This window comes from Trachypithecus francoisi, unplaced genomic scaffold (assembly GCF_009764315.1).
Source record: "Trachypithecus francoisi isolate TF-2019V2 unplaced genomic scaffold, Tfra_2.0 Lachesis_group3, whole genome shotgun sequence".
NCBI classification, from domain to species: Eukaryota; Metazoa; Chordata; class Mammalia; order Primates; family Cercopithecidae; genus Trachypithecus; species Trachypithecus francoisi.
The window spans coordinates 2957367-2975075 of record NW_022681468.1 but is presented as its reverse complement, the minus strand read 5'-3'; the positions used below and the strand labels follow the sequence as shown (position 1 = coordinate 2975075).

Genomic DNA, 17709 nt, shown 5'->3' with positions numbered 1-17709 from the left:
CCAGGCTGGAGCGCAGTGGTGGGATCTCTGCTCACCGCAACCTCCGCCTCCTGGGTTCAAGCGATTCTCCTGCCTTAACCTCCAGAGTAGCTGGGATTACAGGTATGCGCCACCACACCTGGCTAATTTTTTATATTTTTAGTAGAGATGGGGTTTCACCATGGTGGCCAGGCTGTTCTTTAAGCCTCTTTTTTTTTTTTTTTTTGTGACGGAGTCTTGCTCTGTTGCACAGGCTGGAGTGTAGTGGCTTGACCTTGGCTCACCGCAAGCTCTGCCTCTCGGGTTCACGCCATTCTCCTGCCTCAGCCTCCCAATTAGCTGGGACTACTGGCACCCACCACCACACCCGGCTAGTTTTTAGTATTTTTAGTAGAGACGAGGTTTCACTGTGTTAGTCAGGATGGTCTCGATCTCCTGACCTTGTGATCTGCCCGCCTTGGCCTCCCAAAGTGCTGGGATTACAGGCGTGAGCCACCGTGCCCAGCTTGCCATTACTTTTATTCATAGAATGCTCTTTAGTTTGACCTATGTGCATATAGGCCTTTGCCTGTATTTCCTTCTAGTTTCTTTTTTTTAAATTTAATTATTAATCTGAAATTTATGTTAGTATATAGTGAGTATAGGAGTTTAACTTTATTTTTCCTAAATAGCCAGTTGCCTTGTCACTGTTTATTAATATAAGCTGCCTTTGGTTATAATGGCTTAGCCTAGAAATGGCAAGAGGCATCGAGTCTGAATATATATGCCACTGTCTGTTTCCCTCTGAAGAAGTGTCGTGTGTACTTAACATCTATATCATGGTCACTTGGGGGGCAGGTTTCTTGTGCTGTCACTCTGCACTGCTCCTCTAGCCCTGGTACTGGGTCTGGCTCTGCAGTGATGAGCAGCTGCTCGCCAGCAGTGGGTGCCGTCACACCTCTGCCTCAGCTCCCCTTTTGCCCTGGGCTGGCAGTGCCCTTACTAGCCTTGAGAGGTGCTACTTGATAACATCCCTTGGGAATGGTTTCTTCTGTCTGGCCTTCATCTCTCAGTTGGCAACTCCACTGCCCCCCATCACTGTGTTCCGCCGCACAGCCACCGTCCCTGGGCCTTCAGGTCTTTGTGCACCTGCTTGTGTAGGGTGTTTTCTACTAGCTCGCATGTCCCCGAGGGTGAGGCCCTTATTAATCTGTACATTCCAGGGCTTACTTAACTCAGAGTAAGTTTTAGAAAAGCACTTGGCATCTGCTAGTTTGGGAAACATAAGAGAATATATGTTGCATCATTTGGATATAATACATAAATGCTTTGCTGTCAGGGAGGAAAAACAGGCCTTAAGTTTTATTTTCCTCCTTCTGAAGACCCTTCCCTTCACTCATAGGAACCTCAAAGATGTTCAGATCAACATGTTAACCTAGTACATTTTACTCTTGTTTGTTGAAAACTGGTCCTTAAGTGTTTTCTTTCACTCATTTTACGAATGCGTATTGAGTGCCGGGCTGGGGCTATATCATGGTACAGTATGGACAAGGTCCCTCATGGAGTACCAGCAGTGTTATTCAGCAAGATATTCCCAGCCTGGCACACAGCATGGATTTGCTACAGTGAAGCTGGAGAGCCATGTGTTAAATAAATACTAGCAGTTAACATACTGTCAGGTAGAGGAGTGGCCTTTGTTCTTTTTTTTTTTTTTTTTTTTTGGACAAAATCTTCCTTTGTTGCCCAGGCTGGAGTGCAGTGGTGAAATCTTGGCTCACTGCAACCCCTGCCTCCTGGTTTCAAGTGATTCTCTTGCCTCAGCCTCCTGAGTAGCTGGGACTTCAGGTGAGCATCACCAGGCCCGGCTAATTTTTGTATTTTTAGTAGAGACGAGGGTTTCACCATATTGGCTAGGCTGGTCTTGAACTCTTGACCTTTGATTTGCCCACCTCGGCCTCCCAGAGTGCTGGGATTACAGGCATGAGCCACCGTGCCTGGCCGGCGTTTGTTCTTTTGTTGTTTTCTGGGCTGTTAGTAGAGTGGAGGTGGATTTCTGAATAGTCTGTAGGACAACTTCCAAATTTTAAAAGGAATTTAGTCTTCATATTTATGAAAAAAAAATGATTTTTCCAGTGTGAAATTGGTGATGCAGAGGCTAACGTGACCCTATTCTCAAGCACTCAAAGCTTCACCCCCAAATCCTGGAATATGTAGTCTGTCTGCTGATTCAGCCTTTCTTCCTTTCATCCAGTGTCTGTCAGTCCATCCATTCATCACATGGACTGGCAGGAGCTGCGCCTAGATGCTGTGGAGCCTGTTTTTTTTTTTTTGAATTTTTTTACGAGACAGGGTCTTGCTCCATCACCCAGACTGGAGTGCAGTGGTACCATCATAGCTGACAGTCACCTCACACCCCTGGGCTCAAGTGATCCTTGTGCCTCACCCTCCTGGGTAGCAGGGAATACATGCACGTACCACCACACCCAGCTAATTGTATTTTATTTTTATTTATTTATTTATTTATTTAGGCAGATTCTTGCTCTGTTGCCCAGGCTGGAGTGCAGTGGCGCGATATTGGCTTACTGCAACCTCTGCCTTCCGGGCTCCAGTGATTCTCGTGCCTCAGCCTCCTGAGTACCTGGGACCACCGGTGCGTGCCACCATACCCAGCTAATTTTTGTATTTTGAGTAGAGACAGGGTTTTGCCATATTGGCCAGGCTGGTTTTGAACTCCTGGCATCAAGTGATCAACCTGCCTTGGCCTCCCAAAGTGCTGGGATTACAGGAATGAGCCACCACGCCTGGCTGTCCTGCCTTTTTTTTAAATAAGAGCTTATATTCAAAGTGATATTAGACACTTCATGAAATGTGAGATTTCAGACAGTGGCAGTGTTATGAAGGAAATAACTCTGACGTGTAATCTCGCCTCCATCCCTGTCACTCTGCCGAAAAGATCACTGCTCATTATCTTTCTGTTTTTTAAACTTAACTATGTAGTTTTAAGACTTAGTAAAAAGGAGAGAGGCTAGCAGAGGAATCCATTGCTCAGTGCCAGTGGCTGTCAGACACACCAGCACAAATGATGCTGTTTTGTATGCCCCTTTCCTCCCCCTTTTCTTTCTCACTTGGGTGTTTGAAAGCCCATTCTAGACACTGCATCACGTCACCCTGGGCCTGGCCCCGGCGGTGCTTCACTGTGCCCTCCTCATCTGTGAGCCTGCCCGGTGACCATCCTGCTCCTGTCCTTGGTGCCCTGTGTCTTCCAGGTCTGCTTCTCCCCTGCTGCTCTTCCTGTTCCATGTTCTGTGACTGGTTTTTCTTTCTTCTTCCAGCTGCATGACTCCTTTTCAAGCCTTTGTCCAGTTAAACATGTTACCAAGAATGTAGTGTTCTTTCTGCATTTCATTAGGAAGAGAAAAAGGCTTGCAAACATTTTGAGAAAAAATGTTGTTCACTGAGGCTATGTGTTTTGGAAATGTCATTTAGATGTTTTGCTGCTTTTAATCTTTGGCATTAATTTCAGTTGCTGTCATAAAAAAGAATGGAAACATCAACCAGAAAAGTAATTAAATGTGTCTGCAAAGGAAAAACAGAAACAGGGCAGAATGTGGTACTTCAAGATCATAAATTACTAATGTGCATATTTATTATTCCCCTATAAAATGTTAATTAAAAAATTTTCATGTTTACTTGATGTAACAAATGAAACCTGTAATGAGGGGTCTAATTTCTTTTTCTTTTTTCATTCCAGAATGTATGACAACATGTCCACAATGGTGTACATAAAGGAAGACAAGTTGGAGAAGCTTACGCAGGATGAAATTATTTCTAAAACAAAGCAAGTAATTCAGGGGCTGGAAGCTTTGAAGAATGAGCACAATTCCATTTTACAAAGTTTGCTGGAGACCCTGAAGTGTTTGAAGAAAGATGATGAAAGTAACCTGGTGGAGGAGAAATCAAACATGATCCGGAAGTCACTGGAGATGTTGGAGCTCGGCCTGAGTGAGGCACAGGTATGAGCGAGAATGACTCAGATATCATCAAGAACTTTTGATGGTTTGGTAAAATGGAGACTTTGTTTGAAATAAGCAGTTTCACTGAAGAAGAGGAAAGATGGTTATAAAATAACAGATCCAGGCCGAGTGCAGTGGCTCACGCCTGTAATCAAGTGCTTTGGGAGGCCGAGGCAGGTGGATCACTTGAGGTCAGGAATTTGAGACCAGCCTGGCCAACATGTGAAATGCGGACTGTACTAAAAATACAAAAATTAGCCAGGCCTGGTGGCTGGCGTGTGTAATCCCAGCTACTAGGCAGGCTTGAGGCAGAAGAATCACTTGAACCTGGGAGGCAGAGGTTGCAGGGAGCCAAAATTGCGCCACTGCACTCCAGCCTGGGTGACAGAGCGAGGCTTTGTCTCAAAGAAAACAAAAAACAAAAAAACCAGATCCACTTACATGTGTGTTCTGTATATTAATTAATTACTATTGATTTGGGCCCATAAGAATTTTATTGATTGATTGATTGATTGAGATGGAGTTTTGCTCTTGCTGCCCACGTTGGAGTGCAATGGTGCGATCTCGGCTCACTGCAACCTCTGCCTCCTGGGCTCAAGTGATTCTCCTGCCTCAGCCTCCCAAGTAGCTGGGATTATGCGCCACCACACCTGGCTAATTTGTATTTTTAGTAGAGACAGGGTTTCTCCATGTTGGTTAGGCTGGTCTTAAACTCCCAACCTCACGTGATCTGCCTGCCTCAGCAAAGTGCTGGGATTACAGGCGTGAGCCACTATGCCTGGACTCTGAATTTTATTTTTATTTTTTATTTTTTTGAGACGGTGTTTGCTCTTGTTGCCCAGGCTGGAGTGCAATGGCTCAGTCTCGGCTCACTGCAGCCTCCACCCGCCGGGTTCAAGTGATTATCCTGCCTCAACCTCCCAAGTAGCTGGGATTATAGGCACGTACCACCATTCCTGGCTAATTTTTTGTTTTTTTAGTAGAAACAGGATTTCACCATGTTGGCCAGGCTTGTCTTGAACTCCTGACCTCAGGGCCTCTCCGAATTTTAAAAAGCAGAGCCAAAATAGTGGATACTGCTGTGTATCATTTAGGATTTGATTTGGCTGCCAGTATCAAAAAAACAAAAACAGTGGCTTAAACCACAAGACGTTTGTCAAACAAGTACTGAGGTACACTATCCTGGACGGGTTCTGTAGCTGCACAGTCATCGGGAGTACTCAGGCTGCTAACATCTGCCACACTACACCTTGGCAGCCTGTCTTGGGGACTGAGAGTGAGCTCCAGTGGCAGCCATGTGGCCCTGTTCTAGCATAGGGGAAGGGAAAGGAAGGACATGCCTCCTTCCTTGAAGGCTGCTTCTTTGATGTTGTGTACAGCAGTGCTTACATTTCATAGGCCAGACCTCATGGCTGTACCTGGGTGAGTGGGAGACTGGGGAATGTTGTCTTCCCACTTGCAGTGGCAGGTTCTCAAGCCTAAGGAAGGAAAGGAGAATGGACACTGGCCAGTAGGTGATGGTCTCTGCAATCCCAGGAGCAAATTGCATCATATCTTTGACTAACCTTTGTTTCTGTAATATCATGCTTGACATAGAGATGAAAACACTGGAAACATCTAGGTTTTTAAATTCTCTCTCCTGATAACTTCTGGCTCTGCCAGCATATCTTAGGTAAAATTAACTATACTAAAGCTTGACTTCTTAGCTTTCTCTAGTTGAGTGAGTGAATGGAGCAGAAGAAGGGCTGCTGGCCAGTGGTTTCTGCTTTCATAGCGGAAGTGAGCGCCTACACCCTGGTTTTAGTGTCTTCGTTTACAGACTTGAGTTGCAGAACTGTAGCTTTGTTTGGATATTGTGAGCCTATTATTTCTCAAGTTCTGTTATCTTGAGAACAGGTGACATGAATTTAAACTTGCTTTTTTGGTGTCGCAGATAAGAGTTTTACAAAAAGAAGGAAGAAAAAGTCCCACCTTCTGGAGTTTCAGGTTTTAAACCTAGGAGGATAATAACCTGGTTATTATGTATGAGAGGGAAGGGCAGATACATGTTCTAAAGAGAGAACAGATTGTAGCCAGTCAGCTCTCCTAGATCTTTCTGCTCTTATGCTCCTAGGAAGTTGCCATGGCTTCATGCTGGTCTGTTCCAGAAACTAGTGAGCACTCTGTAGGCAGAGCCCTGGAGTGTTCCCTGGATTTTGTGACATAAACGTAAGCTTATGAGTACACCAGTGCATTCTTACTTTTCGTGGTAGCTACAGAGATGTCTTCTCTCACCTTGGAACATCGAGGAAGATTTGTATGTGCCCTGTTCTCTGACTTCCACCTCCAGCCCTTCACCAACCTGCACTCTGTGTGCAGACATGCATGTGTGTACACAAGGCCTCACACATGGGAAAGGGTCTATAAAAATTATGTTGGGGCCATCTTGATAGAAAGTAAAATAATACAGTTTCATCAGAAGGGTAGCTGTGTTTTCATTGCTAGTTCATTTGACATGCTCTTCAAAAAAATAAATAGTTTTTTGTAGGCATTCTGAGCATGTGATTTTCTTTTTCGTACCCTGTTATGTAGTCTGTGGCTGAAGGGGAAAAGAGAAATAAATGGCAGATGGTACTTATTTGTACTTTGGAGAAAACATCTGTGAGTGTAAGCTACAGCCGCAGCCACAGAATGTTCACACAGATAGGAGGGACACTTGCTGGACAATGCGCTACAGTGCTGCACACGTTTCCGTCTGCTCAGGTTATGATGGCTTTGTCAAATCACCTGAATGCTGTGGAGTCCGAGAAGCAGAAACTACGTGCGCAGGTTCGTCGTCTGTGCCAGGAGAATCAGTGGCTACGGGATGAATTGGCCAACACGCAGCAGAAACTGCAGAAGAGCGAGCAGTCTGTGGCTCAACTGGAGGAGGAGAAGAAGCATCTGGAGTTTATGAATCAGCTAAAAAAATATGATGACGACATTTCCCCATCCGTGAGTGGCTCTGTAGCAAATGTGGTGCTGATGTTTAAAATGGAGTCCCTGGGCAAGTCATAGAAGTTCTGTTCGCCGTATTCTTTTCATATTAGAACGTTGACCAGAACATGCAAAAATGTTTTGTAAATATAAGCCACAATCCAGAGAGACACCCTTACCTTCAGCGAGGTCTGCCCCGAGCTCTGCCCCAGCTTAGGCTCCGGAGCTTCCTTGCCCCTCTGTAGGTTGGCTTCCGTGCCATCAGCTGCTGGTCTGGCAGTGGTCCAATCCGGCCATCTGAATCTGGACTCTGGGCAAGCTCTCTGCCTCTTATGGTGGGTTCTTGGCATTGCCATTCTCTTTGAAACTACCGTGGTCCCCCAGACACCATCTGGCTCTCTTGCCACCTCTCTCATCCTCCCCTTGGCTTCCCTTGCTGGCTTATCTTCCTATATCTGCAGTGGAAGAAAGGATCTTAGTTTTCTTTTTTTTCTTTTATTTAGACAAAGTCTCACTCTGTCACTCAGGCTGGAGTGCAGTGGCACAATCTTGACTCACTGCAACCTCCGCCTCCCGGGTTCATGCGATTCTCCTGCCTCAGCCTCCGGAGTAGCTGGGATTACAGGTGTGTGACACTATGCCCAGCTAAGTTTTTGTATTTTTTTTTTTTTTTTTTTTAGTAGAGATGGGGTTTCACTATTTTGGCCAGGCTGGTCTTGAACTCCTGGCTTCAAGTGATCTTCCCACCTCAGCCTCCCAAAGTGGTGGGATTCTAGGTGGGAGCCACCGTGCCCAGCCTTTTTCTTTCTCTGTTGGCTATATTTGGATGTTTATCCTGGTCTCAGTTATTTTTCATTCAACATTTATTTCTGATTCAGTTAACTTCTTTTTTTTTTTTTGAGGTGGAGTCTTGTTCTGTCGCCCAGGCTGGAGTGCAGTGGCATGATCTTGACTTATTGCAACCTCCGCCTCCTGGGTTCAAGCGATTCTCCTGCCTCAGCCTCCCAAGTAGCTGGGACTACAGGCGTGTGCTACCACACCTGGTTAATTTTTTGTATTTTTAGTAGAGACAGGGTTTCACTGTGTTAGCCAGGATGGTCTTGATCTCCTGATCTTGTGATCCGCCTGCCTCAGCCTCCCAAAGTGCTGGGATTACAGGCGTGAGCCACCATGCCCAGCCTCAGTTAACTTCTTTTTAAAGAAAATTTCTAAATTTTGGAATTATTTTATTTTACTTATTTTTAATTTTTAAAAATTTTACCCTTCTCTCAAGTTTCCAATGGAATAATTTTAAATTGATCGAAAAGTTGGAAAGTTTGAGAAGAACCATAACCCGGTTTCCCCTAATCTTACATAATCATAGATCAGTGGTCAGAACTAAGATATTAACATCAATACTTTACTGTTAACTGAAACACAAGCTTGGTTTGGATGTCACCAGGCCTTCCACTAGTATCTCTTTTCTGTGCTAGGACCTAGTCCAGTGTTGCACGTTGCATTTGGAACTAACTTTTTTTTTTTTTTTTTTTGAGACGGAGTCTCCTCTGTCGCCCAGGCTGGAGTGCAGTGGTGCGATCTCAGCTCACTGCAAGCTCCGCCTCCCGGGTTCACGGAATTTTCTTGCCTCAGCCTCCTGAGTAGCTGGGACTACAGGCGCCTGCCACCTCGCCTGGCTAGTTTTTTGTATTTTTTTAGTAGAGACGGGGTTTCACCGTGTAGGCCAGGATGGTCTCGATCTCCTGACCTCGTGATCCACCCGTCTCGGCCTCCCAAAGTGCTGGGATTACAGGCTTGAGCCACCGCGCCCTGCCGGAACTAACATTTTTTAAATACCTATATGGTGCCAGGCATGTTCACATACATAATCAGAATACTAGAGAGGTGCACATTTGTGTCTCTGGTTCGAATCCCCATTCTAAGACTACTGAAACAGTCTTATGTGTAGCACCAGCAAACCTACATTTCTCCTGTGTCTTCATCTGCTTGGGCTACTGTAACAGATACCACAGGCTGGGTGGCTTAACATTTATTTTCTCATAGCTCTGGAAATCCAAGATCAGGGTACCAGCAGGGTCCGGTTCTGGTGAGGGCCTTCTTTCTGGCTTGCAGACTGCTACTATCTCTTTGTGTTCTCATGTGGTACAGAGAGAGAGAGGGAGTAAGCTCTGTGGTGTCTCTTTTTATAAGGGCACTAATCCCATCGTGAGGCCCCACCCTTTCGAGCTCATCTTGTCCTAATCACCTCCCAAAGGTTTCATCTCTAAATACCATTACAATGGGGGTTAGGGCTTTAACATAGGAATTTGGGGAGGATGCAGTTTAGTTGACAGCATGGTATTTCAAGAGGCTTACTGTATTCCTCCCTCACGTCTCCTCTAGGTTAGGGGCCAACTAAATGTTTTAATTTAAAAGATGTGGCTGGGTGCGGTGGCTCATGCCTGCCCTTAGGGAGGCCGAGGCAGGCAGATCACCTGAGGTCAGGAGTTGGAGGACAGCCTGGCCAATATTGTGAAACCCTGTCTCTACTAAAAATACAAAAATTAGCCAGGCATGGTGGCACATAACCTGTAACTCCAGCTACTCAGGAGGTTGAGGTAGGAGAATTGCTTGAACCCAGGAGATGGAGGTTGCAGTGAGCCAAGATCCGCGCCACTGCACTCCAGTCTAGACGACAGAGTAAACCTCTGTCTCAAAAAAAAAAAAAAAAAAAGAAAAGAAAATTAAGGCCGGATGCGGTAGCTCATGCGTGTAATCCCAACATTTTGAGAGGCCAAAGCGGGCGGATCACCTGAGGCCAGGAGTTCAAGACCAACCTGGCCAACATGGCAAAACCTCATCTCTATTAAAAAATACATAAAAATCAGCCAGATGTGGTGGTGTACACTTGTGGTCCCACTACTTGGGAGGCTGAGGCATGAGAATCATTTGAACCTGGGAGGCGGAGGTTGCAGTGTGCCAAGATCATGCCACTGTACTCCAGCCTGGGTGGCAGAGGGAGACCCTATCTCAAAAAACAAACAAACAGACAATAACTAACTAACTAAATAAATAAATAAAGATGTGCTTGCTCTAGAGTGCTATGGAAACGCAAGTACTTGCAGACGTCGATGCCAGCTGTGATTGACCTGGGACGCTGGAGGACGTTGAGAAGGAGAAAGCTAGTTTCGTAGGATCGGTGACTTTTAAAATTTATTATTTTGAAAACGTGTTAAACTTGGAGAAAACATCCAGTGAGCTGACTCTCCTTACCCTTTCTGGAGTACTTATGAGTGCTTGTTTCTTCTGAACCCTGTTCACAGAGTGGCATAGCATGTGCCACGGCTGCTTACTGCTGCTGGGCCTCTTTCCCTAGGGTGAGGGGTTCTCCTGTGGCAGTCCAGGGCCGGGGCACTCAGGACGTTGCACACAGACCCAGCATATCCTCTCCTCTGAAGCTCATACTCCCCTTTTGTTAGCTGCCAACAGCATCCTTCATGGCATTGTTTCACTGTGTCCCAGTTCAGGGGCACATCCTTCATGAGACTGTCACATCTCTTGAGTAGCCTTTCACATGGAATGGGACCTCCGTCTGTGGTTGTCTTTCATGACATTGATGTTTTTGAAGAATGCAGGCCAGTTACTTCGTCCATCATTCCTCAGTTGGGGTTCGTCTAATACTTGATGCATCCCAGACAGGAATATTCTAAAAGCAATGTGTCTTTATCACATTTTCCCTTCCGGAGCCAAATAGTGTTCATCTGCCCCATGACGAAGCTAATTTTTTTTTTTTGAGACGGAGTCTCGCTCTGTCCCCCAGGCTGGAGTGCAGTGGCGCGATCTTGGACCACTGCAAACTCCGCCTCCCGGGTTCACGCCACTCTCCTGCCTTAGCCTCCCGAGTAGCTGGGACTACAGGTGCCTGCCACCGCGCCCGGCTAATTTTTTGTGTTATTTAGTAGAGACGGAGTTTAACCGTGTTAGCCAGGATGGTCTCTATCTCCTGACCTTGTGATCCGCCCACCTCAGCCTCCCAAAGTGCTGGGATTACAGGCGTGAGCCACTGCTCCCGGCCCAGTGAAGCTAATTTCTTACTGGTCAGGCTGTTACCTGTCTTTCCCATTATGTAGTTTCTGATTTTATTTCTTTGACTAAATCAGCAGTATGTGGGGAAACATGGGTCACCGGCCTTTAAAGCTGGGAGTTTTCAAACTGCTCCCAGTGATCCTGCCCTGGAGCCGATTGTGGTGGTGAGGAATCCAGCCCCCCCACTTCTCTGGGGATCAGAGATGCACCATTTTCATCTGTTGCTACATATTTGGTTCCCAAATAAGATTTTATTTTGAGTCAGGGTTTTCCCTGCTCTCCCAGACCTCCCTCAGAGCACAGGAGAAGGATCTGAGGCATGGAAATGCAGCCATGGCCCATTTCATCAGACTCTGATCTGCACTTAAGTATTTGTGTTCTAGTCTATCTAGCTTTTCATTACTCCTGTTCAACTGATGGATGCCAGATTGTGGGCTATCCTACATTTGATGATAAAAACTGATCATCTTTTCTAAGATTCTTAGTTAAAATGTATTTAATATTAAAGATTTTCAGGACAGGATGTGTATAGTACTTGTAAGATGAAGCGTTGTCCTGGATCTGTTTTATAGGAGGACAAAGACACTGATTCTACCAAAGAGCCTCTGGATGACCTTTTCCCCAATGATGAAGACGACCCAGGGCAAGGAAGTGAGTGACGGGTGATGCGGGAATGTTACCGAGTGCAGGAGAGAGGTGTTTTCCCCCTAGAACACGGTCATAGCAATCAACACTCAGTGGCAGCCTTAGTGCATGCGGCCTGCCTGGAGGAAGCACCAGCAGAGCAGGGTTGCCTTTGGTTTTCCAAAATAATTTGTGCTGTATGTTGGAATACAGGAATGTGTTAGAGTAGACCCTAGGATACAGCAGCAGGCATGAGCAGTTCAAGTGTGATCTGCAGGTTCTTATGGGGTAGATAGGTCAGAATTACTTATTCTGCTTGTTTCATGGTGCCAAGAAGAGTCTCATGGCACTGAGGGGCCATGGTGCCATCCCTGACCCTATAGTCACTACTCTTAATCCTGGCTGCCCAGACAGTACTAGGAAAAGATTTAAATAGCACTAGGGGCCAAGTACTAACTTGAGCCAAAGCTAGTAAAGACAGTTTTAAAGAAACTGACTCATCTGGATAATTGTCTTTAAAAACTCATCTGAAGTGAACTTTCTCCGTGCAGTCCAGCAGCAGCACAGCAGTGCAGCCGCGGCTGCTCAGCAGGGTGGCTACGAGATCCCCGCACGGCTGCGGACACTCCACAACCTGGTGATCCAGTACGCCTCGCAGGGTCGCTACGAGGTAGCCGTGCCCCTCTGCAAGCAGGCCCTGGAGGACCTGGAGAAGACTTCGGGACATGACCACCCGGACGTGGCCACCATGCTCAACATCCTGGCCTTGGTGTACAGGCTAGTCACCTTTGTTTCCCTACTGAATTTTACCTAGAGACATTGTTTTTAACCATTTTGCCCCTTAAAATATATTTTTATGTATCTATATAAACTACTTTTCAACCATATCCACTTCTCTTTAAATAGGGGTTAAATTAAAAATATTTAGTAAGCTCTGTGGAAGAGTGTCACCAAATCAGAACAAGACGCTGCCCGTGACCCCTCAGTTCAGCTTGTTTAGAATAGTCCATGATGTACCCCTCACACCAGCCAAACGCTCTTTTGACCTTTTCCACAAGACCCTGTGCAGGCAGCTTCTTCCATCTAAATGGCCTTCCCACTTGGCCCGGCAGTGTCATTCCTGCCTTCCGAGGCCTGGAACGCTGTCCCATCCTTTTGGAATCCAGGATTCAACTTGCCCTTTGCCTCTTGTGTGCTCCTCTAACTCTTTCACCTCTGCTGGAGGATGCCCCAGGGGAGTGGTGCGCTCTGAGTTGTGTGGTAGGAGAGTTCCTTTGGCTCAGTGCCTAGGATCCAGCTGGGGGCTGGAGCTGGAGGCAGGGTGTCCTCTTGGGACAGGATTGAGGTTGTGGGGGTGGGACGAGGGGAGCCTGAGGAAGAAGGAGGACGTGTGGAGGGAGAGGAGAGTGCAGGGCATAATGACGCCTGAAGAGAAATTGGGTGATACAGCTACCTACACGCATAAGTAATTTCTTTAAAAATAAGTTTTGAGGCCGGGCGCGGTGGCTCAAGCCTGTAATCCCAGCACTTTGGGAGGCCGAGACGGGCGGATCACGAGGTCAGGAGATCGAGACCATCCTGGCTAACACGGTGAAACCCCGTCTCTACTAAAAAAATACAAAAATTAGCCGGGCGAGATGGCAGGCGCCTGTAGTCCCAGCTACTCGGGAGGCTGAGGCGAGAGAATGGCGTAACCCGGGAGGCGGAGCTTGCAGTGAGCTGAGATCGGCCACTGCACTCCAGCCTGGGCGACAGAGCGAGACTCCGTCTCAAAAAAAAAAAAAAAAAAAAAAATAAAATAAGTTTTGAAAGTTGGTAAAATAAAGAAAAACACACAGATAAGAAAGTAAGCCCCCTGTTATAACAACACTATTTAAAACGAGTCCGTGCCCTTTGGCTCTGTAGTTTGTCAGCAGCTTGGTCTGTCCCGTGACTATGCATTAGGGTTTCGTGGACATTCTAGACATTTTTTGACTGTTTTCCTGTTGGTAAATGTTGAGATTGTTTGCGTATTTTCTTTTTCTTTTTTTTTTTTTTTTGAGACAGAGTCTGGCTCTGTCACCCAGGCTGGAGTGCAGTGACGCGATCTCAGCTCACTACAACCTGTGCTTCCTGAGTTCAAGTGATTCTCCTGCTTCAGCCTCCTAAGTAGCTGGGATTACAGGCGCGTGCCACCATGGCTGGCTAACTTTTGTATTTTTAGTAGAGACAGGGTTTCACCATGTTGGCCAGGTTGATCTCAAACTCCTGACCTCAACTGATCCTCCTGCCTCGGCCTCCCAAAGTGCTGGGATTACAGGCGTGAGCCACTGTGCCTGGCCAATTGTTTGCATATTTCACTGTAGGTATTTCTTAGTCAGAGATATTTGCATTTAGCTCTGAATAGATTGAGACAGTTCATTCCAACAAAATTTGTGTTTTGAGATAGGGTCAAAAAAGTGATGCGATCATGGGTCATTGCCACCTCCGACTCCTGGCCTCAAGCAATCCTCCTGCCTCAACCTCCTGAGTAGCTGGGACCGTAGGCATGCACCACTATGCCCAGCTAAATTGTATATATTTTGTAGAGACGGCATTTTGCCATGTTGCCCAGGCTGGTCTCAAGCTCCTGGGCTTAAGTGATCTGATCAGCTTGGTACTCCCATAGTGCTAGGGTTACAGGTTGGGAACCACTGCACTTGGCCAGCGTTTTTGTGTTTTTTGTTTTTTAAAAAAAATTATGTGCCTATTAAAACATATGGAAGTTTCTGGACAGTACTGGATGTTATTAATATAAATGAGTTAAGTAAGCATAACTAGGTTTTTGTTGTGTACGGCGTGCATGGGCACACACATCACTGCTGGGCGCTGGGGTGCCGTGGCCTCCGCCAGTCTCGTGGTTCCCTGGCATTATAGTGAGAGCCGACCTGTGTGCGTAGATGTTTGGGAAAAACAGTAGCTGCATCTGTGTTCATATTCAGTGTTCTACTGTTTAGCTTGTTATTCCATCATTCTTGTGTTAAGGACACATAATTGTAAGCTTTTTTTTTTTTCTTTCATATTTTACTGATCTTTATAAGTTTTGTTCAAGAGTTTGGATTTATTTATTTATTTATTTATTGTAGAGATGGCGTCCCACCATGTTGCCCAGGCTGGTCTCAAACTCGTGGGCTCCAAAGGATCCTCTGCCATGGCTTCCCATAGTGCTGGGATTCTAGGTGTGAGCTACAAGTTACCACGCCTGGCCTGGATTTCTTTCTTTCTTTTTTTTTTTTTTGAGATGGGGTTTTGCTCTTGTCGCCCAGGCTGTAGTGCAATGGAGTGATCTCAGCTCACTACAACCTCAGCTTCTTGAGTTCAAGCAGTTCTCCTGCCTCAGCCTCCCGAGTAGCTGGGACTACAGGCGCCTGCCACTAAGCCCCGCTAATGTTTTGTATTTTTTAGTAGAGACAGTGTTTTGTCGTGTTGGCCAGGCTGGTCTCAAAACTCCTGACCTCAGGTGATCCATCCTCCTCGGCCTTCCAAAGTGCTAGGATTACAGGTATGAGCCACTGTGCCCAGCCATGTATTTCTTTTTTTAGGATAAATTCCTAAGACAGGTTAGAGTATAAACATTTTATAGTCCTTGGTACCTGCTGCCAAACTGCCACTCAGAAAGGCTGTGCCTACCCATGCTCCTGCTGCACGGGTGCCACCCTGGAGGTGGGGGGCTCTGTTCTGTTGGTGGAGATAGAGTATGCATTGTGTTTTAATTTATATTTCTCTGATTATGTATTTTTACATAATCATTTGCATAGTCATTTGCATCCTGGGGTGCCGACATAATCATTTACATAGTCATTTGCATCCTTCTGTGAATTTCCTGTTACCTTGCACATTTTTCTGTTAGGATTTTATTTATTTATTTATTTATTTTTGAGACAGAGTCTCGCTCTGTCGCCCGGACTGGAGTGCAGTGGCTGGATCTCAGCTCACTGCAAACTCCGCCTCCTGGGTTCATGCCATTCTCCTCCCTCAGCCTCCTGAGTAGCTGGGACTACAGGCGCCCGCCACCTCACCCGGCTAGTTTTTTGTATTTTTAGTAGAGATGGGGTTTCACCGTGTTAGCCAGGATGGTCTCGATCTCCTGACCTCGTGATCTGCCCGTCTCAGCCTCCCAAAGTGCTGGGATTACAGTCTTGAGCCACTGCGCCCGGCTCTGTTAGGATTTTAATGCTTTAGGATTCTATTTTTGTTTTCTTTTGAATTTGAGTTCTTGGTGGGCTTCTTTTTTTTTTTTTTTTTTTTTGTTGAGACGGAGTCTCGCTGTGTCGCCCAGGCTGGAGTGCAGTGGCCGGATCTCAGCTCACTGCAGCTCCGCCTCCCGGGTTTACGCCATTCTCTCGCCTCAGCCTCCCGAGTAGCTGGGACTACAGGCGCCCGCCATCTCGCCCGGCTAATTTTTTGTATTTTTTTTTAGTAGAGACGGGGTTTCACCGTGTTAGCCAGGATGGTCTCGATCTCCTGACCTCGTGATCCGCCCGTCTCGGCCTCCCAAAGTGCTGGGATTACAGGCTTGAGCCACCGCGCCCGGCCTTGGTGGGCTTCTTAAGCCCACTTGATTTAACAAATCGCAGTGTGCTGGTCCCACTCCCAGAGTTCTTGGATCAGCAGGGCTGGGGTAGTTCTGGGTTTCTAGTAAGTTCCAGTTGAGGCTGACTGCTGTTGGTTTGGGACCACACCTGAGAACCACTGCTAATTAATAGTCCCAGACATTTTATAGTATGTCATTGTTTACAGAAGTGCTTAGTATACCTCATTTAATTCTTTTTTTTTTTTTTTTTTTTGAAATGAGGTCTCGCTCTTATCCCCCTGACTGGAGTGCAGTGGCGCAATCTCGGCTCACTGCAACCTCCGCCTCCCAGGTTCAAGCAATTCTCCTGCCTCAGCCTCCCAAGTAGCTGGGATTACAGGCGACTGCCACCACGCCCGGCTAATTTTTTCTATTTTTACTAGAGACAGAGTTTCGCCATGTTGGCCAGGCTGTTCTCAAACTCCTGACCTCAGCCTCCCAAAGTGATCTACCCACCTCGGCCTCCCAAAGTGCTAGGATTACAGGTGTGAACCACCGTGCCCAGACATTTTTTTTTTTTTTTTTGAGACAGAGTCTTGCTCTGTCACCCAGGCTGGAGTGCAATGGCACCATCTTGGCTCATTGCAACCCCTCCTCCTGGGTTCAAGTGATTCTCCTGCCTTGGCCTCCCGAGTAGCTGGGATTACAGGCACCAGCCACCACGCCCAGCTAGTTTTTTTTATTTTTAGTAGAGACAGGGTTTTATCATCTTGGTCAGGCCGGTCTCAAACTCCTGACCTCAGGTGACCCACCTGCCTTGGCCTCTCAAAGTGTTGGAATTACAGGGGTGAGCCACTGTGTCCAGCCTCATAAATTCTCATAACACTTTAGGTAGCTTATTTTATTTATTTATATTTTTTTTAGACGGAGTTTTGCTGTTGTTGCCCAAGCTGGAGTGTGATGGCACGACCTCAGCTCACTGCAACCTCTGCCTCCTGGGTTCAAGCGATTCTCCTGTCTCAGCCTCCCGAGTAGCTGGGATTACAGGCGCCTGCCCCATGCCTAGCTAATTTTTGTATTTTTAGTAGAGACAGGGTCTCGCCATGTTGGTCAGGCTGATCTTGAACTCCTGACCTCAGGTGATCCACCCGCCTCGGCCTCCCAAAATGCTAGGATTACAGGTGTGCGCCACCACGCCCAGCCTTGGTAGCTTATTTTTAAATTGCATTTGCTACAGTTCTCCTGCCTCAGCCTCCCGAGTAGCTGGGACTACAGGTGCATGCCACCACGCCTGGCTAATTTTTTGTATTTTAGTAGAGATGGGATTTCACTGTGTTGCCCAGGCTTGTTTCGAACTCCTGAGCTCAGGCAGTCTGCCCGCCTCAGCCTCCCAAAGTGCTAGGATTGCAGGCGTGAGCCCCTGCACCTGGCCACTACTTTTTGGAACTCTATTTTGTACTTGTCGACTTTCACAAAAAGTTTGAGGCAGCCTACAATAGCATGTAATAGGATGAAAAAAGAAACAATAGTATATTAATACTTGGCCAGAATTAGTGTGCTTCAGAG

The 17709-nt window shown here is 46.6% G+C and overlaps 1 protein-coding gene across 18 annotated transcripts in view; it reads left to right on the top strand.

Annotated features, from left to right (window-relative positions):
• Nucleotides 1-17709, top strand: part of KLC1 (kinesin light chain 1) — a 75692-nt gene that overhangs the window by 23412 nt on the left and 34571 nt on the right. For all 18 annotated transcript variants that reach the window (XM_033191134.1, XM_033191136.1, XM_033191132.1 and 15 more), the window contains exons 2-5: nt 3710-3971; nt 6714-6944; nt 11561-11639; nt 12164-12389. In XM_033191134.1, coding sequence (XP_033047025.1) covers nt 3711-3971; nt 6714-6944; nt 11561-11639; nt 12164-12389 — 797 coding nt within the window. In that variant the 5' untranslated portion in view covers nt 3710. The remainder of the gene's footprint in view (nt 1-3709; nt 3972-6713; nt 6945-11560; nt 11640-12163; nt 12390-17709) is intronic.